Source organism: Callorhinus ursinus, unplaced genomic scaffold (assembly GCF_003265705.2).
Source record: "Callorhinus ursinus isolate GAN/ISIS: 27379988/994484 unplaced genomic scaffold, GSC_fseal_2.0 scaffold16, whole genome shotgun sequence".
In the NCBI taxonomy this organism is placed as follows: domain Eukaryota; kingdom Metazoa; phylum Chordata; class Mammalia; order Carnivora; family Otariidae; genus Callorhinus; species Callorhinus ursinus.
In genome coordinates this window covers 32,216,437-32,238,303 of record NW_027397078.1, presented here as the reverse complement: position 1 = coordinate 32,238,303, position 21,867 = coordinate 32,216,437, and the positions used below count along the sequence as shown (strand labels likewise).

The window sequence follows — 21,867 nt, the reverse complement described above, 5'->3', positions numbered from 1 at the left end:
GCCTCTGCCTGCCATTCCCCTGCTTATGGTCTCTCTCTGTCAAATAAATAAATAAAATCTTTTAAAAATAAAAACAAATAAATACTTAGTGGCAGAATCACTGTGCAGGAAGATGGGGAGCAACAGAGATGCTGTTCAGAGCCTAACTTTGATGCCATCAGAAGCAAAGGGGACATGAGGACTGATATATTCCTAGAAATACAGATTCAGGTCCTTCTCAGTGAATGGTAACAGTGTTATCTGTGAGTCAGTTTGCAGCAAAAAGAATCAGATTGCTTTGTAAGAGACGGTAAAAGTCACGGCAAAACAAACAAAAAACCCCAAAACAAAAACAACTACTTATTCTAGCCAGAAACTAACATGAAAAACGTGTGGCCAATGCTGGAGGAATCTGTTACTGTCAGAGACTTGACAAATTGGATTCTTTGTAAGTGATGCACTGTCCAGGCTCCGTTCCTGCTATCAGTTCCCTTCCAAATCACCACTGCATGAAACATCTGTTTTCTGCAGGATTAGCCCAACTCCACAGCAATACGCCTTAACCAAAGGGAAGAGAGAGATGCTAAAAACCAATTCTCATACTATTTACAGGAAAGAATTCAGATAAAACCTAGTCTGATTCACAAGAAATGTTTCCAATCACCCTTAACTGGATGTCCCTTGGGAAATCCGTATTTCCCTGGTATCGGGGATGCGATGATAGGACTGCATTCCTCTACTTCTATCCCATTGCTCTGGTAATGATACAATGATGTCAACCTTAGATCAGTGAGATTGCAAAGCTTATGCCAAAAGCCAAACATAACCCAGACATCCATGTCAAATCCCCTTACCACAAGTAACAAAACAATCAAAATATTATAAACAAAACATGTCCAGGACCCAGCCAATGACAAACACATTTTAAGAAATATTGGATACAGCAAAGCACCCAAATAAAATGAATTTAAACAGTCCTTGGGTTTTATAATGGAATTTGGCCCGGAAAGGTGGTTTAAAAAAAAAAAAAAAAGGACAAAGGGTGACCTTGACTTGAATGACTTGATAATAAAATTTATGCAGCATAATCTCACCAGCCAATATGGCTGATTATAGGCACCCAGAACTGTCAAGTCTGTAAATAATAAGTGCTTTATAATACCTGAATTAAATTGTCTGGTACCGGACAGATATGCCTCAAACTTTGGATTTGTCACCGAATGTAATGCAAACATGGATGAGAGTGTGTGTGTGTGTGTGTGTGTGTGTGTGTGTGTGTGTGTGTGAGAGAGAGAGAGAGAGAGAGAGAGAGACGGAGAGAAAGACAGACACACAGAGACAGACAGAGACACTGAGAAAAAGAGAGGACATGCTATACCTGGACTGATGTCTTGAAAATGATAGGTTCTTTGGCTTTATAGCTGGGTTTATAACAGACTTGTTCCAAGTGGGTTTATACTGACTCAGTGATAAACGTGCATTTCTAAGCTACTGGCTTTTGCATCCCTCCAAAAATGTTCTTGAAAACAAATCTCAGGTTTAGAATTTTTAAGGACAAAATAAAACCGAAGTCTAGCCTTTTCAAGGGACATACACACATTCTCTCATGAAGCCATATAGAGTGGTGACGAAGGGTAGAACAAAACTCAACATGAACCATCCACTTAGCGTCAGTGGGGTCACCGAGCAACTGGTACTCTCAGATACTCCTGATGGAAAGTGTGATTGTGTTTGTGAACTGCAGTCTGACAATTTTTAAAATGTTTTAAAATTAAACATGCATCTACCTTGTGACCATCCCTGGAAACCCACTGCATCAGAATAAGTCCCTGTAAGGAAGGACATGTGTATAAGGATGTTTATCGCAGACCAACGTGCAGTGGCCAAGCACTAGGTATGAAAGGAGTGCCTGCTGAGAGGCAAGAGCTAAATGCACTGCACTCAACCCATAGCACAGTATACCGCCATTATACAGCAAGATCTAATTTGAGTATATATCTACGATATATCCTATAGAGCTGGGATATATAGGGAAGGTACTGGAAGGAACTGGAGGGAAGCAAACTCGAAAGTAAAAGAAAAAAGCACTGCACTAAAGGTTAAAGCATATGTGCTTTCAGGGGCGGCTGGCTGGCTCAGTCAGAAGAACGTGCAACTCTTGACCTTGGGATTGTGAGTTTGAGCCCCATGTTGGGTATAGAGGTTACTTAAAAATAAAATCTATTGTAGCTGGAGTGCTGGGGGGGGGGAGGGATGGGGTGGCTGGGTGATAGACATTGGGGAGGGTATGTGCTATGGTGAGTGCTGTGAATTGTGTAAGACTGTTGAATCACAGATCTGTACCTCTGAAACAAGTAATACATTATATGTTAAAAAAAAAAAAAGAAGACAGTAGGAACGGAAAAATGAAGGGGTGGGATATTGGAGGGGGAGATGAACCATGAGGGACTATGGACTCTGAGAAACAAACTGAGGGCTCTAGAGGGGAGGGCGGTGGGGGGATGGGTTAGCCTCGTGATGGGTATTAAAGAGGGCACGTACTGAATGGAGCACTGGGTGTTACACGCAAACAATGAATCATGGAACACTACATCAAAAACTAATGATGTAATGTATGGTGATTAACATAACATAATAAAATTAAAAAAAAAATTTTAAATAAAGAAAAAAATAAATAAAATCTATTGGGGCACCTGGGTGGCTCAGTCACTGGGCATCTGCCTTCGGCTCAGGTCGTGATCCCAGGGTCCTGGGATCGAGCCCCGCATCGGGCTCCCTGCTCCGCGGGAAGCCTGCTTCTCCCTCTCCCACTCCCCCTGCTTGTGTTCCTGCTCTTGTTATCTCTCTCTCTGTCAAATAAATAAATAAAATCTAAAAAAATAAAAATAAAATTAGAAGAAAGCATATGTGCTTTCATACTTGTTGTTATAAAAAAATTGTGTTTAAGGGTAGTAATATGTCTAAGTGAATTAATTAAAAAGTTTTTCTGTACCTAAAAATAGCCAGAACCACAAAACCAAAGAAGAAAATAATGGATCCAAGGTGAATGCCTAATGACCTCAGGTGCAACCACTTTTAAAAATAAAATTGGCCTCAGGGCGCCTGGGTGGCTCAGTCAGTTGAGCATCCAACTCTTGGTTTCAACTCGGGTGGTGGTCTCAGGGTCGTGAGATCAAGCCCCACGTAGGGCTCCACACTTGGTGGGCAGTCTGCTTGGGATTTTCTCTCTCCCTCTTGCCCTACCCTCGCTTGTGCTCTCTAAATGAAATCTTTAAATAAATAGGCCTTAAACACTTGGGAGTTTTCTAATGAGTCTTTGAACTTAAAAAGTCAACTTTAGAGTAAGTCATCCATAACAATACGTTTATCAAGAGATACCTATTTCTCAATCAGGGGTGCACCTGTTCATAAGTGACAAAGTTGGAATTTGCCTCCAGGAACACTTACAGTCACGGGTGGCTAGGAAATCGGGAGACATGGGTAAAAGTTCTGCCTTGTCCAGAAAGTCCTTATGAGGACTTGAACAAGTAACTCATCTGTTGGGTTTTAGTGTTTACACCTGTAAGATGGGGGGAGGGCAGACAGTCTGCCCTAACGTTCTATGAATTCTACCTGATCTTCTTTGCTGAAAAAGCCCCAGCAATATTTGTTAAACGTAATTACACATAAACAAAGTTCATAAAATCTTGTGCTGAGGCTCAGAAATGAACACATTTCAGGGAAAGGGGCCTCTTGTTTTTTTTTCTGATGACGAAACCCCAGAAGCCATCATACCTTTAGGAATAGGCTGGCAATGCTTTGCTCCATGGTCCAATTTGAAGTCCAAATATAAGGTTGGTGTGCGAGTGTAAATCTTAGACTGAAAAGGAAAAGGAAACCATCAGTATCTTTCCAAAAATAAAGTTCTTCCTTGGGGCGCCTGGGTGGCTCAGTTGGTTAAGCGACTGCCTTCGGCTCAGGTCATGATCCTGGAGTCCCAGGATCGAGCCCCGCAACGGGCTCCCTGCTCAGCAGGGAGTCTGCTTCTCCCTCTGACCCTCTTCCCTCTCGTGCTCTCTCTCTCTCATTCTCTCTCTCTCTCAAATAAATAAATAAAATCTTTAAAAAAAAAATAAAGTTCTTCCTCACTTCAGCTGTGCCCTTCTCTGATGGGCCTGGGGCCCTGATGATTATATTAACAATTTCTCCTTGGCAAGTGCTGTTAAAGCAAGGGGATGGGCTACCATACAGCCTCCTCTTAAGGATCTTGGTCTAAAAGTTAGTCTTCCTAGCTTTACAATATGGTTGACAGACTACTTTCAGGACGACAGCTCTCTCCCTAGAATCATTTCTCAGATATGGTCTGAGGTTAATAGTTTATTGGCCTAGAGTTGCTCCAGCTTTCTCATTTCCAATCTTGTGCTTGATATAGTAGGTTATCTCATGCCCAAAATGCATGCTTCTTCCCCAGGTCTCAATAAAGCCATATCCATTTAAAAAAATTTTTAAAGTGGCCAGTAAATACTTTTATTTGTTCTAACTTGACCCTCTTGCAAAAAAAAGGTCGTTCACCACCACTGGCTTGAAAAAGCCACAATTCCAGATGTGAGAAAGGCAAACTTCTGCAGGATTTTCCACTGTAAACAGTGGCTTTGATTTCATCAACGGTTAAGCAGAGTTTGTAATCCACTATGATACCATTTTGAATCACTGGCACAGACCAAAATCCAAGGGATTATCACTGTTGCTATGAATTATATGATTTCTCATTGTTTATCACAAAGCCCCAGTGGTTCTGTTTGACTTTTTAAAAACTGAAAATACACACAAAAATGAAAAAGCACACAACACCAAATTTGGCAAGGATGTAGAGTAACTGGAACTTTCATACACTGCTGGTGGGACTAGAACTTGGTATAAACACTGAAAAAAACTGCTTGGCAGTATGCAGTAGAGATGAATAGATGCATAACCTATGACCCACCATTCCATACATAGGTGGATCCCCAACAGAAATGTTCACCTAAAGTCAAGTACATGAATCTTGATAGTGATACTATCAGTAACAGCCAAAAACTGGAACTACTGCAGCTATCTTCAACCACAGAAGGGATAAGTGAGTTGTAATTTACTTATACAACAAAATCTACTATACAGCAAGAAGAATGAATGAACCCAACTATATACAACAACTCAGATCCATCTCACAATCATAATACCGAGCAAATGAAGGCAGGCACAGAAGACCATATACCGTATGATTCCATTTCTATGAAGTTCAAAATAAGGCAAAACTAACCTATGATGTCAGAAGTCAGAAAAGTGGTTACTTGGGAAGCTCAGTAGCTGAAAGGGGTTAAAAAGGAGATGTCTGAGGCCAAACAGTATCTGTCTCTTGACCTGGGTTTGGTTTCATAGGTGTGTTCACTGGGTGAAAATTCTTCTGAGCATATATATATACTTGATTTATATACTTTTCTGTGTCTATATTCTATTTTAATAAAAGGCTTATATTCATTAAAAACATGCCTATGTAAATAGACCAAAAGAGAATCCAGAGCCTAGAATTATTTACTATCCTCGATAAAGGCATCATTTTGCAGAGAGTACTTCTATAAACACTATGAGGACATGAACACTGCTGCCTTTTCACCCAGGGCCACCCCACAGTGCCTGTCACATGGTAGGTATTCAATAAATATTTATCAACTGATTGATTTTCATAATGGAAAAATCCCATGCATAGTAATACATTTATTTACAGTATACATAGGGCATTACTCATCAGTATCTTTACCTACATGCAGCAAAAGGGCTCTCGTCAGGACAGGTGATTTGATATGGTCAAAGTGTATGTCTGTACATTAAATTTTGGAATAGAGAATTGTAATAAATAATGTTATCAGAAGACTGTTCCCTCTCCTGTGAATATCTCATTTGTGAAGCTTTGGGTTTTAAAAGGTCTGGTAGGTGGTTTTATGTGGCTTAGAAGGCCAAGCTGCATCAATATAGCTTCAAAGATTGCAAAAGAAAATTCCCCTGAGCATGCATAAGTAAAACCAGAAACACTTATGGCATTGAGTGCAACCTGAGGCCAAACATTCACAATCAATCTGAAGATGTTGAAACCTACATAAAGCCAGGGCAGCACCCATGGGACACAGGATCTAATTCTCTACGATCCTTAGGTGTGTATGGCACCATCTGGAAAGGATCTGTTTTTTTCTGAAGAAGTCTTCTAAAATTACTTCTAAAAAGTTCAAGGGTAGAGGTGCCTGGCTGGCTCAGTCGATGGAGCATGTGACTCTTGATCTCGGGGTCGTGAGTTCAAGCCCCTTGTTGACGGTAAAGATTACTTTAAAAATAAATAAAGAAAAAAAAAAAAAAGAGCCAGGGTCAGCTTCACGTAGTATTGATGATTCCTCTGCCTGGGCAATATTTGGTTCTCTACAAAAAGAATCCGTTTCATTCAACTGTGTCTTTCCTAACTTCTGCCTCAGTAGCAGATGCAGTATCTTTGCCTACAGCAAAGGGATTCATCACAAAGAGGCCCTTGGTTTAATTTTTACTGGAATTCTCCCAGAAGGTAGCATAAAAATACTCTTGAACTAGAAATCTGGAGGCACCAATGCTATAGCATTGCTTTTCCCACTAACAAAGCACGAATCTTCTACTGGGCTTAGTTCACTCATCTGAAAATCGCATGATAGGACTCACTGATGTTTAAACCCATGTACGGTTCTAAACTTCTGAGTCAGAAAATTAATGTTTATCTCCAAGTTCTAATTTTGAAAGTTCCCTTCTGATTTCTGAGACTAGAGCTGTCGAGAAGGGAGAATGTGTCTGGGGCAAGGGAGGGCAACTGGAACAGGAGGGAGTAAGTGGGAAGCCACGGGTTAACTTGCTCTACCCTTGCCCTCCACCATAGTCATCAATCAGTCTTGCCCTCCTGGCTAGCTCTTTTTCTTTTCTTCCTGCCTCAAGCTTCTCAACCTCACCCATACTGTCCAAAAAGAGAGTAGCCTACCTAAGACTGCCACTACACAGACCCACGTGTGCACACATAAACACACACAGAATTCTGTATTTCTGTACTCATTTACGAAAATCTAAACAGAAACCAGTGAGATACATTATAAAGCCACAAATATATCCCATCAACTTACAGTGTGAAAAGGGCTAAAGGGAAATTTTTAATTCATTCTGGAAGTGTTTTTTACATCTATAGCCTAAAAGAGAATCCCAATTCTAATGTCCTTTTTTATACTGAAAATGGGGGTATTGAAAGTTTTAATATAACTCACAACTTGAATGATCAACTACCCCAAACCTACATGTATATTAATCTGTTTCAATTAATCCATAAGGAGATAAAATCAATTTGGAAGCTGTTCCCATGAGTGTATGTAGGTGTATATACATACATGTATATACACATAGGTTCTTTTTTAAAAGATTTTATTTATTTGACAGAGAGAGACAGAGCTAGAGAGGGAACACAAGCAGGGGGAATGGGAGAGGGAGAAGCAGGCTTCCGGCGGAGCGGGGAGCCCGATGCGGGCCTCGATCCCAGGACCCTGGGACCATGACCTGAGCCAAAGGCAGACGCTTAACAACTGAGCCACCCAGGTGCCCCTACACATAGTTTTTGAAAAGCAGAGAGCTTTTTTTATAATTTTGATCTTCCATGGTAACTCTATTGAAATAGCAAAGGTAAATTATGTTTATTTAACTGAAAGATAATGCCAGCCTTGAATGCACTTTGAGCAAACTTAGATTTAATTTTTCTATTACACACACTATTGATTTGCAACCATAAAGAAAGATCACCATTAGGACATTCTTTCCTGTGTTCTATTTTTGTGTGTACTACTAAACTATTAATACGGTCCTCAAAACAGATTGAGAATTTAATGAAACAAATTATTCTTTCTTGGTTAAAACTTAGCTGTCAATGTATTATCTAGTTCCACAGAATTAAAATAAATCAGTCCATGACAACCTAAAATAAAATATTATTCTACAAATCCATTTCAGCATGAACAGAAATAATGCACTTAAAGTGCATCAGTGAAATTGTTTTCTTTTTCCTTTTCCCTGTTTTTGTCCTGATCAATACCTGCCTGAACAGGTGCTAAAATCCAAGGCTATTCCTCTTTTGTCTTTCTTCTCATTCACATTTCTGTTAAAAGTATTTAGGAAACTTATCTTTAAAGGTTTTAGTCTGTGTTTGAAAAATCTAATCGTTTAAAATCTTAGAATTCAAATATGTAAGCAAAGCTTCCAGAAGGTAACGTAAAACTCTTCAGAAGAGGTTAAGGATAAATTCTGGCTAACCTACAACAGGGGTGCTACCAAGTCCAGAAAAGCCTCGTCTCTCTTTCTGTATAAATGTCAGGATTAAACCTTTAAAGAACCTAACACACCACTCCAATAATGACCGCAATGCAACAAGACCAAACAAGGTCTACAAAACCACTTCCTTCCGAACCCCAGCTACCTTCATCTCAGATCCTTCAAAGACTTCCTGCTTACCCTGGCTTTCGGTGGGATACCCTCGTCAAGCTGGCTTCCTGACTCCGCTTTTATTCGTAAATGTGATCTTAATTAAGGAGATGAAATCACTTCCACATGGAAGCCATGAAGCTTAAAACGTCTTCCCACGAGAAAGGAGAGCGCACACACACTGGTTGCTATGTGTGAGCATGGCGCAGGAGGTCTCTTTCATTCCGTCTCTGCTCCTTTCACACGTAATTGCCATCCACTGATTGCTGAATGCTGCTGATTTTGCCACCACGCTGGCTTTCCCCAAAAGCAAGGGGCTGCAATTTGTCACATGCCAGAGCCGTAATAAAAGCATTCCCATTTCTTTGTGGGAAGGATTTCAAAACCTTTTATGATTTAGTTATTTTTCAGAAAATGCACTCAAATGCTCAATCTTACTGTATGTTGCTTAAGCAAATTCCTCTAAATAATTATACTAACAAGTGCAAACCCTCAAAACCCTAGAAGAGAAAGAATCAGAATTTCCACCTATTCTGGGACCCTCACCCTCATGTTGGATCATCGCCCTACTGTTGGATATTATGTTTTATGGTTTGTTTGGGTCTTTTTTTTTCTTTTTGCGCATCATTGCTAACTTCTGATAAACATCTTTGCACATAAATCTTTTTTTAATTTAAATTTTAGTTATTGAACATACAGTGCAATATTGGTTTCTGGAGTAGAATTCAGTGATTCATCATTTACATACAACACCCAGTAAGTGCCTCCTTAATACCCATCACCCACACACCCCCCTCCATCACCCTCAGTTTGTTCTCCATTGTTATGGTTTGTATCTTTGTATCTTTCTCTTATGGTTTGTATCCCTCTCTCCTTTTTTTCTTTCCCCCCTTCCCATATGTTCATGTTTTCTTTCGTAAATTCCACATATGGGTGAGATCATATGGTATTTGTCTTATTTATTTCGCTTAGCATAATACACTCTAGCTCCATCCACGTTGTTGCAAACGGCAAGATTTCATTCTTTTTGATGGCTGAGTAATATTCCAGTGTACACACACATATCTTCCCTATCCATTCATCAGTCAATGGACAATTGGGCTCTCTCCATAGTTTGGCTATTGTTGATAATGTTGCTGCCAACAATGGGGCGCATGTTCCCCCTTTGAATCTATATTTTTATATCTTTTGGGTAAATACCTAGTAGTGCAATTGCCAGATCATAGAGTAGTTCTTTTTTTAACTTTTTGAGGAACCTCCATATTCTTCTCCAGAGTAGCTGCACCAGTTTGCATTCCCATCAACAGTGCAAGACAGTTCTTTCTCCACATCCTTGCCAACACCTGTTGTTTCATGTGTTGTTAAATTTAGCCATTCCGACCCGTGTGAGGTGGTGTTTCATTGTGGTTTTGATTTGTATTTCCCTGATGATGAGTGATGTTGAGCATCTTTTTATGTGTCTGTTAGCCAAGTGGATGTCTTCTTTGGAAAATTGTCTATTCATGTCTTGTGCCCATTTCTTAACTGGATTATTTATTGGGTGTTGAGTTTGAGAAGTTCTTTGTAGATTTTGGATACTAACCGTTTATCAGGTGTGTTTCCAAATATCTTTTCCTATTCCGCAGGCTGCCTTTTAGCTTTGCTGATTGTTTCCATTGCTGTACAGAAGCTTTTTATCTTGATGAAGTCCCAATAGTTCGACAGGTCTAGTAAAAAGTTGTTACGGCTGAGGTCAAAGAGGTTGCTGCCTGTGTTCTCCTTTAGGATTTTGATCGTTTCCTGTCTCACATTTAGGTCTTTCATTCATTTTTAATCTATTTTTGTGTATGGTATAAGAAAGTGGTCAAGTTTCATTCTTCTGCATGTGTCTGTCCGGTTTTCCCAACACTATTTGTCGAAGAGACTGTCCTTTTTCCACTGGATATTCTTTCCTGCTTTGTCGAAGATTAGTTGACCACATAGTTGTGGGTTCATTTCTGGGCTCTCTATTCTGTTCCATTGATCTGTGTGTCTGTTTTTGTGCCAGTACCATACTGTCTTGATGACTACAGCTTTGTAATAGAGCTTGAAATCCAGAATCGTGATGCCTCCAGTTTTTTCTTTTTCAGAATTGTTTGGGCTATTTGGGGTCTTTTGTGGAACCATACCAATTCTAGGATTGTTTGTTCTAGCTCTGTGAAAAATGCTGGTGGTACTTTGACAAGAATTGCATGAAATGTGTAGATTGCTTTAGGTACTATAGACATTTTAACAATGTTTGTTCTTTCAATCCATGAGCATGGAATGCTTTTCCATTTCTTTGTGTCTTCAATTTCTTTCATAAGTGATCTATAGTTTTCAGAGTACAGATCTTTTACCTCTTTAATTTGGTTTATTCCTAGGTATCTTACTGGTTTTGGTGCAATTGCAATGGGACTGATTCCTTGCTCTCTTTTCCTGCTGCTTCGTTATTGGTGTATAATGATGCAACAGATTTCTGCACATTGAGTTTATATCCTGCAACTCTGCTGAATTTATGTATGAGTTCTAACAATTTTTTGGTGGAGTCTTTCAGATTTTCTACATAAAGTATCATGTCGTCTGCAAATAGTTAAAGTTTGACTTTTTTTTTTAAGATTTTCTTTATTTATTTGACAGAGAGAGAGTACAAGTAGGCAGAGAGGCAGGCAGAGGGAGAGGGAGAAGCAGGCTCTCCGCTGAGCAGGGAGCTCGATGCGGGGCTCGATCCCAGGACACCGGGATCATGACCTGAGCCGAAGGCAGCCACTTAACCAACTGAGCCACCCAGGCGCCCCAAAGTTTGACTTCTTCCTTGCCACTTTGGATGCCTTTTATTTCTTTTTGTTGTCTGATTGCTGAGGCTTTGACTTCCAGTACTATGTTTAAAAGAAATGGTGGGAGTGGACATGTTGTCTTGTTTCTGACTATAGGGGAAAGGCTCTTAGTTTTTCCCCAGTGAGGATGGTATTAGTTGTGAGTCCTCCATATATGGCCTTTATGATGTTGAGGTAAGTTCCCTCTATCCCTACTTTGTTGAGGGTTTTTATCAAGAAAGGATGCTGTATTTTGTCAAATATCTTTTCTGCATCTATTGACCAGATCATATTGTTCTTATCTTTTCTTTTGTTAATGTGGTGTATCATGTTGATTGATTTGCGAATACTGAACCACCCCTGCAGGCCAGGAATAAACCCCACTTGATCATGGTGATAATTCTTTTAATGTACTGTTGAATTCGATTTGCTAGATTTTATTGAGAATTTCTGCATCCACGTTTATCAGGGATATCGGTCTGTAATTCTCTTTTTTAGTGGGGTCTTTGTCTGGTTTTGGAGTCAAGGTAATGCTGGCTTCATAAAATGAGCCTGGAAGTTTTCCTTCCATTTCTATTTTTTTGGAACATTTTCAGAAGAATAAGTATTAACTCTTCTTTAAATGTCTGGTGGAATTCCCCTGGGAAGACATCTGGCCCAGGACTTTTGTTTGTTGGGAGATTTTTGATTACTGATTCAATTTCTTTGCTGATTATAGGTCTGTTCAAATTTTCTATCTCTTCCTGTTTCAGTTTTGGTAGTTCATAGGTTTCTAGGAATTTGCCCATCTCTTCCAGGTTGCCCAGTTTGCTGGCATATAATTTCTCACAGTCTTCTCTTATAATTCTTTGTATTTCTGTGGTGTTGGTTGTCATCTCTCTCATTCGTGATTTATTTGAGTCCTTTCTCTTTTCTTTTTGGTAAGTCTGGCTTGGGCTTTATCAATTTTATTAATTCTTTCAAAGAACTAGCTCTTAGTTTTGTTAATCAATTCTGGTGTTTTTGATTCTATATTGTTCATTTCTGTTCCAATCTTTATTTTCCCCTCTTCTCCTGGCTCTTGGCTTTATTTTCTGTTCCTTTTCTAGCTCCTCAGGCATAAGGTTAGGTTGTGTCTTTGAAACTTTTCCTGCTTCTTGAGGTAGGCCTGTATTGCAATATACTTCCCTCTTAGGACTGCCTTTGCTGCATTCCAAAGGTTTTGGACTGTCGGGTTTTCATTTTCATTTGCTTTCATATATTTCTTTAGTTCTTCTTTAGTTTCCTGGTTAACCCATTCACTAGGGGTTGTAGGATATTCTTTAGTAGGATATTCTCTAATCTCCATGTATTTGAGGTCTTTCCAAATTTTTTGTTGTGGTTGACTTCAAGTTTCATAGTGTTGTGGTCTGAAAATAGGCATGGTATGATCTCAATCTTTTTGTACTTGTTAAGGGCTCACTTGTGATCCAGTATGTTATCTATTCTGGAGAACGTTCCAAACGTGCATTTGAAAAGAATGTGTATACTGCTGCTTTAGGATGAAATGTTCTGAATATATCTGTTACGTCCATCTGGTCCAGTGTATCATTCAAAGCCATTGTTTCCTTATTGATTTTCTGCTTAGATTTTCTGCTGTGAGTTCGGTGTTAAAGTCCCCTACTATTATTGTATTATTAATCAATGAGTTTCTTTATGGTTATTAGTAATCAATTTATATATTTGGGGTTGAGATATAAATATTTACAATTGTTAGATCTTCTTGATGGACAGACCCTTTAATTATGATACAATGCCCTTCTTCATCTCTTGTTACAGTCTTTAACATCTAGTTTGTCCAGGGGCACCTGGGTAACTTAGTCAGCTGTGTCCAACTCTTGATTTCAGCTCAGGTCATGATCTCAGGGTGGTGAAATCAGGCCCTGTGTCAGGCTCTGTGCTCAGTGGGGAATCTGTTTGAGATTCTCTCCCTTTCCCTCTGCCCTTCCCCCTGCTCTAAAAAAATAATAAAATCTTTTAAAAAATTAAGTAAAAATAAAATCTAGTTTGTCTGATAGAAGTATGGCTACTCCGGCTTTCTTTTGATGTCCATTGGCATGGCAGATGGTTCTCCACCCCCTCACTTTCAATCTGTGGGTATCTTTAAGTCTAAAATGAGTCTCTTGTGGGCAGCAAATAGATGGATCTTGTTTTTTGGTCCATTTTGATACCCTATGTCTTTTGACTGGAGCATTTATATTCAGAGTGATTATTGAAAGATATGAATTTAGTGCCACCATGTTACCTGTGGAGGTGGTGTTTCTGGTGATGTTCTCTGCTCCTTTCTAGTCTTTGTTGCTTTTGGTCTTTTTTTTCTCCACTCAGACCTCGTAAAAATCTCTTGCAGGGCAGGTCACAAACTCCTTTAGTTTTTGTCTGTCTGGGAAACGATTTCTCTTTCTATTCTGAATGACAGCCTTGCTGGATAAAGAATTCTTGGCTACCTATTTTTCCCATTCAGCACGTTGAGTATTTGATGCCACTCTCTTCTGCCCTGCCACATTTCTGTCTACAGATCTGCTCCTAACCTGCTCTGTCTTCCCTTGTAAGTTAAGGGAAATGTAGGTTAACTTTTTTTCCCTTGCTGCTTTCAAGATTCTTTCCTTGTCTGTGTATTTTGTGAATTAGGATTCTTTCCTCATCTGTGTACTTTGTGAATTTGACTATGATATGCCTTGGCAATGGTCGGCTTTTGTAGAATTTAATGGGAATTCTCTGTGCTTATTGAATTCTGATGTCTGTGTCCTTCCCCAGATTAGAGAAGTTTTCAGGTATAATTTGTTCAAATAAACCTTCTGGCCCTTTTTCTCTCTCTTCATCTTCTGGGACTCCTATGATACGAATGTTATTACATTTTAATAAGTTGCTGAGTTCCCTAAATCTACCTTCATGGTCTGGTACCCCTTCTTTCCCTCTTCTTTTCAGCTTCATTATTTTCCATAATTTTATCTTCTATATCACTGACTGATTCACTCCTCTGCTTTGTCCATCCTCATTTTTATGGTCTCCATTTGGGATTGCATCTCAGTTGCAGCATTTTTAATTTAATTTTGGCCTGACTAGATTTTAGTTCTTTTATCTCTGCAGTAAGGGATTCTCTAGTGTCTTCTATGCTTTTTTCAAACCCAGCCAGTACCCTTATAATCATTGCTGTAAATTCTCGTTCAGAAATCTTACTTTTATCTGTATTGATTACATCTCTGGCTGTTCTACTTCCTATTCTTTATTTTGGGATGAATTTCTCTGTCTCATCATTTTGTCCAGAAAAGAAGAAAGAAAAACAAAAACACAAAATAAAAGACAAAGAGAAAACAAAAACTAGGGGCGCCTGGGTGGCTCAGTTGGTTAAGCGACTGCCTTCGGCTCAGGTCATGATCCCGGAGTCCTGGGATCGAGTCCCGCATCAGGCTCCCTGCTCAGCGAGGAACCTGCTTCTCCCTCCGGCCCTCCCTCCTCTCATGTGCATGCTCTCTCTCTCTCTCTCTCTCTCTCATTCTCACTCTCTCAAAATAAATAAATAAATCTTTAAAAACAAAAACAAAAACTAGATCTTGGGTGTGTTTTGGGCTGCTTTAAAAGAATCCAGATTCCACCCCCCAAAAACACCTGAAAATAAACAAAGAAATAATATAAATATATAAAGTGTGTGTGTGTGTATGTATATATATATTAAGAATTTTTTTAATTAATGAAAAATTTTAAAAGGGAAGTGAAAAAAAGAAAATGAAAATACAATGAAAAAAGCAAAGAATAAAAGTAAAAAGGAAGCTAGATCCTATTTCCCCTAGAGCTGAAGCTTTGTAGTACCCTACGATCAGGAGACTTGGTTCGAGTGCGTTGTTTCTGCTGGTTTTCTGGGGAGGAGCTTGCTGGGCTGATTCTCAGACTGACTTATTTTAGTGGAAATGTGCCTCCAGGGTGCAGGGGGGCAGGGTTTGGTGTATGCGGCTCCAGCCTGCACTAGGTGGCGCTGTTTTGCTCCCTGAAGGCTTTCAGTGTTGATGGGAGGGATGAATATAGTGGGATATGGTGGCACTCTGCTCTCTTGCCCCAGAGTTGAAAGTTCGGGCCCCCCACTCTTCAGTGAGCCCAAACAGACGAGCAATCAATCACCCTACTCATGCCCCTGGTTTCCATGGTCTAAATGTTGTTTTTCCCCCCATTTAGCCCCCAATTGTTAGGAAGTTAACATTCCAACAAATCACCTATTGTTGCATATTTAGATTTTTTTCTCCAATACACCCTTATCACAAATATAGAACTGAAGGATTAATTTCTGGGGGGAAAAAAGGAAAGGAAAAGAAAAAAGTATCTGAAAAATCTCTGAAAAAATAGACAGAAAAAAATAAGGAAAAAAGCTTAATCTACAAGAAAGTTTAAAGGCACCACCTCCATAGTACAAACACCAATATCTGAACAACCAGGGTCTAGCAGCCCTTGTTTTTGAACAAAAAATCATTTTGACCAATTCTTATACTAACTGAATTGCTTTTCATCCAAATTGTTTCTTTGTCAAATCACTTGGTAACTACCTCTAAAAAGTGCCCATTTCATCAAAATGTTGACTGTCAGATATTTTTTTAATTTTAGCTAATTTAAGAAGCAGAAATTGTTACTGTCTTGCTCTTTTGATGTTGCTATAACTTTGGGTGATATTACTATTAAGCATTATTAATATAAGAATAACCATAGCAGGGCGCCTGGGTGGCTCGGTCGGTTAAGCGTCTGCCTTCGGCTCAGGTCATGATCCCAGGGTCCTGGGATTGAGCCCTGCGTCGGGCTCCCTGCTCCGCGGGGAGTCTGCTTCTCCCTCTCCCTCTGCTGCTCCCCCTGCTTGTGCACACTCGCTCTCTCTCTAATAAATAAAATCTATAAAAAAGAATAACAATAGCTAAATATGTAAGGGCTTAGTATGTACCAGGCACTATTCTAGCTGCTGCTTATGTATTAATTAGGCCATTTGTATATCCCATCTTATAAAATATCTGCTCATTACCTAGTTAAGTTTTCCCTCATTTATTAATTATTTCCCTCATTTAAAAAATACCGATTGAGAGCATGTAGTGTGTCAGTCATTGGCTATGTATCTTGTTGAATAACAGATCTGCTCAGCCTCTGTGGTTTCCTTTCTAGTGAGGAAGACAATGTAACAAATTAAATGTAAAATTACACATGCTATAATAGAAATAAATAGGGTGTAGAGAGAGAAAATCAGGAGAGCAATGGAAGGCCTTGAATGAACAGAATTGAGGGTAAAAGGTTTCTGGTCAGAGAAAGGAGTACAGCCTGTGCAAAGGCCTTAAGGCAGTAAGATTTCTTTAAAAGTACAAAGGAAAAAAAAAGTACAACAGGAACACACTGATCCAATTTTTATCTTACACAGATGTCTTGAGCCACAATTTGGAGAACTGGAAGGAAGTAAGAACAGAAGAGAGGAGCCCCCTGAAGAGGCTGCTGCAGTGGGTCTGTCCAGCACTGGACAGGGGATAGGAGTAAGGTAGATAAATTTAAAATATATTTTAGGGATAGAGAGGTTTTGCTTCAGGACTGGATGTGGCTTGGGGAGGAGAAGGAATAAGGATGACCACCACATTTTTTCTTTGAGCAGTGAGTGCCATTCATTTATTAAGATGGAAGAGACTGGAAGGGAAAGGAGTTTTCATTGGTTTGTTGTCAAGACACGTGGGAGTAGGAGGAACAAGAATTCGACTTCTACTACTTTAAATGTGACAGGCCTAGGAACATGAAAAAGGAGATGCCAAGAAGGTGGTTGAATAAATGAGTACACGGAGCTCCGAGGTAAGGCTTGCACTGTGAATATCAGTGTGGGAGTTGTAAGACTATAAACGGCATCTACATCCATGGGATGGACAAGCTCACTTAGGGAGAGGACGTTCGATGAGAGAGGACTGAGGACTGAGATCCAGGGAACTCGAGCATGTAGGGGTCTGGTAGAGGAAAGGGGACCTACCCGAGAAAGGAAACTGAAGGAGCAAGGTGCACCGGGAGACAAAAGGACCCATCATCACAGAGACCAAGGAACGGAGAGAGGGTGCGGAGAAGGAGGAAGCAGTCAGCCCATGTATAAAGGAAGAGTCAACGTGAAAAGAAAAGATGACCTCTGGGTTTGGCTACGTGGAAGTCAGTGGTGACTCTAGGCACTGATGGGGCTGGACGCCAGGCTGAGAGCACTGAGGATGTTGGGGAGCCGACACAACACGTGCGGACAAATCTTCTGTGACTGCGACTGAGTGGGAGCCGAGAAGGGGGGGGGGGGCAAGGGGGCATCAAGGGAGGCAGGTGCTTCTCATCAATTTCTATGAAAGGTGGTTTTTTTTTTAAATAAATTAAGGCTACTATGGGAAACTGGGTGGCTCAGTTGGTTAAGCATCTGCCTTCGGCTCAGGTCATGATCCCAGAGTCCCGGGATCAAGCCCCGCATCGGGCTCCCTGCTCCGCGGGAAGCCTGCTTCTCCCTCTCCCACTCCCCCTGCTTGTGTTCCCTCTCTCGCTGTGTCTCTGTCAAATAAATGAATAAAATCTTTTTTAAAAATAATTAATTAATTAAGGCTATTAGACTTTAATAATATTTGCTGTAAAAATCTCCCAGTATGTTTTTGGCTTTAATTTCATTTACAGCAGTTCTAACATGGGTTGAGCTATCAGTCTTTTCCTTCTGATGCTTTTAAACTTAGAAAGTCTTTCCCCATCCAAAGATCATGTGTCTTCCTACATTTTGCTAGTTCTCGATTTTTAACATTTAATTCTTTATGTTGAATTTATTTTGCTATCAGGTAGGAGATCATGAGCTAAACTGGTGTCTTTTTATGAATGGTTAATCAATTGTCCCAGTTGCCTTATCTTTTCCTGATGATTATCTTCTTGGGTCTATTTCAGGTAGGTTCTCTTTCTGTCAATCAGAACAAAGAGACTTAATGAAGAAAACTTAACTAGCTCAGGAGCCCCAACTAACAGAGGAAGATCTATTCCATAAGGAGTTCTTGGCATGATCTAGTACACTTCCCATCGGGCTTCCCAATCTCCTCGTCCCACTCTCATGGTCTGCTGGGATTTGCACAAGGGGGGAAAAACCCACCAGCACAGACCCCTTTTCTCTACCATCAACAAGTTCACACACACTCAAGAAACTCACTGCCAGACCCCTCGGCCCCCAAGCGGAGAACCATACCTTACTCTTTCTCCTGGGGATCTTAAGGCTTTGAGGAAGTGAAAAGTACATTTACCACATTATTTAAAGCAAACTTCCGATCTCATTGCTCAGAATAAGCTGATGCCCTTCAATGAAATGGTAAGTTTTCTGTCTCAAATCCAAAGCACTCGGATTTCTGAGTTCTTGATTGTTTTAAAGAATTCCGATAAGGAGTGGGAAAGATTAGTTTCCATGCTCAGTGCCAAAGGTATCGTGGGAGGATTAAAACTTCGCAATCATATTTTGACATATACATGAAGTGCTACATAAAGAAACGACAAGGAACACTTTGGCAAAACACCAACTCTGTATGGGGTGAGAGAGAGAGCCAGACATTTCTAACTTCTATCAACCATAAAGGATTTCAGGAAATCTTGAGCATCAAGCTGTCCAGCTGACCGAGAATTTTGGACATAGCCACATTAGCCTTCAGTCCAGGGTCTACAGCATCTTATCTCAAGCAGCCCTGTTGTCAAAAGTAACAGTAACACCTTCTGTTTAGGAGAGGGGTAGTGAGGAGAGAAGAGCTAAAGAAGAAGGGAATAAAGATGCTGATAGGACTCACGATCCTGATATTTAAGCAGAGGCATGTTAACTGTGAAACCGAACTTGGACTTCTTCACTATTTGAGTCAGCATTATTGCCTGAAGTTGGGCTAGAGATGTTTTAATTTTTTGGAAAATTAAAACCAGAGGAAGAACAAATACCCATCCCTTATAGGAATGACCCACCCATAATCTTACAAAGGCAACAGTACAGTAAAACCACAATGACCCCCAAATATGCCAAGAGGGAGCCTTCCTATCCCTTGCCTCCTATCCATGCCTAACGTGTTCCAAGGTTGAGTCAGCAAATCCACTAACTGATGCTAGAATATTCCTCCCGGGGCTTTATAATATTTTTTAATCTCTCTTAGTTATATTTGGTATTTACTAAGATGTTTTTAAGGGTTCTTGCAAGAAAGTGCATCAAGATAGGAAGCTATTCGGCAAAGATAAGATTTCATCAGAGCACTGGGACGGATACCTCTGTGCAGATATGACTAAGGGGGAATTTATTATGGCACAGGGCTTCTCCTACGTGATCGTTTACAGGACATTCTGACCCAGTCAGGGGTATCTACTTGTACAGGCACATGCCTGAAGGTATCCTTCTGGTGTAGAAAGAGAGAAAGGTTCATTCTGAAGCTGCCTTCCATGAAAAAGAGATAAGGCTTTCCCAAACTGCAAAGAGACACACTCAGCAAGTTTATGCACCAGGGCTGAATGGTACGGCAAGGCAGAGGTGCTGTGCAAATAAAATGGGGCAAAATTCAGGAGACCTGAGTCTGGGCCTAGATTCCTTCCACAATGAGCTGTGTGACCTTGGAAAAGACTTTCACCTAGGTGTGCTGCAGCCTTCTCCTATACCAAGTGGTGCAAGAGCTGGAAAGCTGAGCTCTCCTGTCTACTGCTGCCTGACATTCTGATTCCAACAGAAGAAAAAGGAAGAGTAGGTCTTGGTTGGCTCTGAAAATCAACTCATAGTATTCCGAACTCTCAACTCTTGCTGCCCTTAAGAACTTCATTCATAGGGCGCCTGGGTGGCTCAGATGGTTGGGCGTCTGCCTTCGGCTCAGGTCATGATCTCGGGATCCTGGGATCGAGTCCCGCATCGGGCTCCATGCTCCTTGGGGAGCCTGCTCCTCCCTCTGTCTCTGCCTCTCTCTCTCTCTCTCTCTCTCTCTGTCCCTCATGAATAAATGAATAAAATCTTAAAAAAAAAAAAAAAAGAACTTCATTCATAGCCTAATACACCATTACAGCAATGAAGGAGGTGAATGAATGGCAAGTTTCTTGTCCAACTATTATGTAAGTAGGCCGGAGATGGTCCCTATGTTGTTCAGCCCAAAGTCTGCTGAAACCAACTTAAATTCTCCTGCATCCAATTGCTTTAAATATACTCCAAATAAACATATTTTTAGCCATTTAGAGCCCACCTACCACACATACCCTATGAAATCGCACCCACTGTCTCCTAGCAATAAACAACACCCTGCAGCTAGAAAAGTCCCCCAAATGCTGCTGCCCTTTGGAGCTCTCTGTCCCGGAGGCCCTCGACCTTGTTGCTGAGCGACATCATCTAGACAGGTAGGCCCCCTCTCTGATTTCCCCTACTCTCCCAGGAAGTTTCTTGCGCTATTCCCCTTCTGGGTGTGGCCTTGTGCCTCTGTCTCTGGAAGGTTCCCAACTGTAAGGCACCTCCCTTACAAGGCAACCTTGTCCATGCACCACCCAAATAAAGCTTGTGTGTTACCGCCTCTCACGAACCTGTCTCTTCCTTGATCAACTTCCAAATCCCCAAACTTTCTACACCAACCCATCTAAATAAAGTAAGTATATAAACAGGCTCCAGAAGTATTGAATATGGCCTCCGCTCTATCCACAAACAAAAGAGGAAGTTCCCTACTATTCAGCAACAGCTCTGGGAAATTAAAGAGTTGACCAAATCAACTAAAGGGCTGGAAACCCACTCCTACCCCCATCTGGGCAAGTAGGAAGTGGTCAGCTCCTTAGCAAAATTACCGATGGGTCAAGAATCTCCTCGGAAACCCTCAACAATCCATCTCTCCTCTTAGGCCTCCCTGTCTTTAAAGTTTCCACAGATAAAAATCTGTTCTCGGCAGAAAATCTGATTTATGCTGGGTTGTGCCAAACTGGTAAGGACCTATGAGCTTGTGGTTTAGAGCGCAAACTATGGAGCCAAACATCCAGTCAGAATGCCGGCTCTGTCACTCACTAGATGCACAGCTAACCTCGCTGTACCTCAGTCCCCTCTCTCGTTATGTTGCTGTGAGAACCCAAGATAAATCACACAACATGGTGCCTCCTCAGTCTCTCAGCCTCACCAGCTCCTGAGCCCTTGGCCCCCTCCTCACTGACTGCCCCCACCATGCTGGGAACCACAGCAGCTCCAGAGCTCCTGGGCCTGAGGCGGACCGACAGACCAACTGAGGCTCTGGATCCACACCCAGCCTGGAATGATGATCCAAGCCACTGGATGTGGTACGTGCCCTCCTCCGAGGCTGCCTCAAGTGGCCAGGTGATACAGTCCAGAAGGGCATTAGCCCCAGTGGGGCGAGTTTTGGCCAAAGAGGGATGGAAGATGTGGAATGACAGAAAAATTCTTCTCTCTTTCTCCATTACAAAGTCCTGAGGTAGAGTTTTCTGAACAGGCATCCTGTACCACCAAGTATTTGTCTCTTTTCCTTTCTCCCTCACACTCGCTGCCCTGGGATTGTAGGGAAGACCTGCCCCAGGCTCTGTTTTCCAAAGAATCCAAGCAAAATCGGTGGGAAAAAAATAAAAAAAATAATAAAAATAA

At 40.9% G+C, this 21,867-nt stretch overlaps 1 protein-coding gene across 3 annotated transcripts in view; it reads right to left on the bottom strand.

Moving 5' to 3' along the window:
- The window catches only part of PIR (pirin), a 103,180-nt gene that overhangs the window by 32,454 nt on the left and 48,859 nt on the right, over positions 1–21,867 (bottom strand). For all 3 annotated transcript variants that reach the window (XM_025857648.2, XM_025857650.2, XM_025857649.2), the window contains exon 6: positions 3,754–3,838. In XM_025857648.2, coding sequence (XP_025713433.1) covers positions 3,754–3,838 — 85 coding nt within the window. The remainder of the gene's footprint in view (positions 1–3,753; positions 3,839–21,867) is intronic.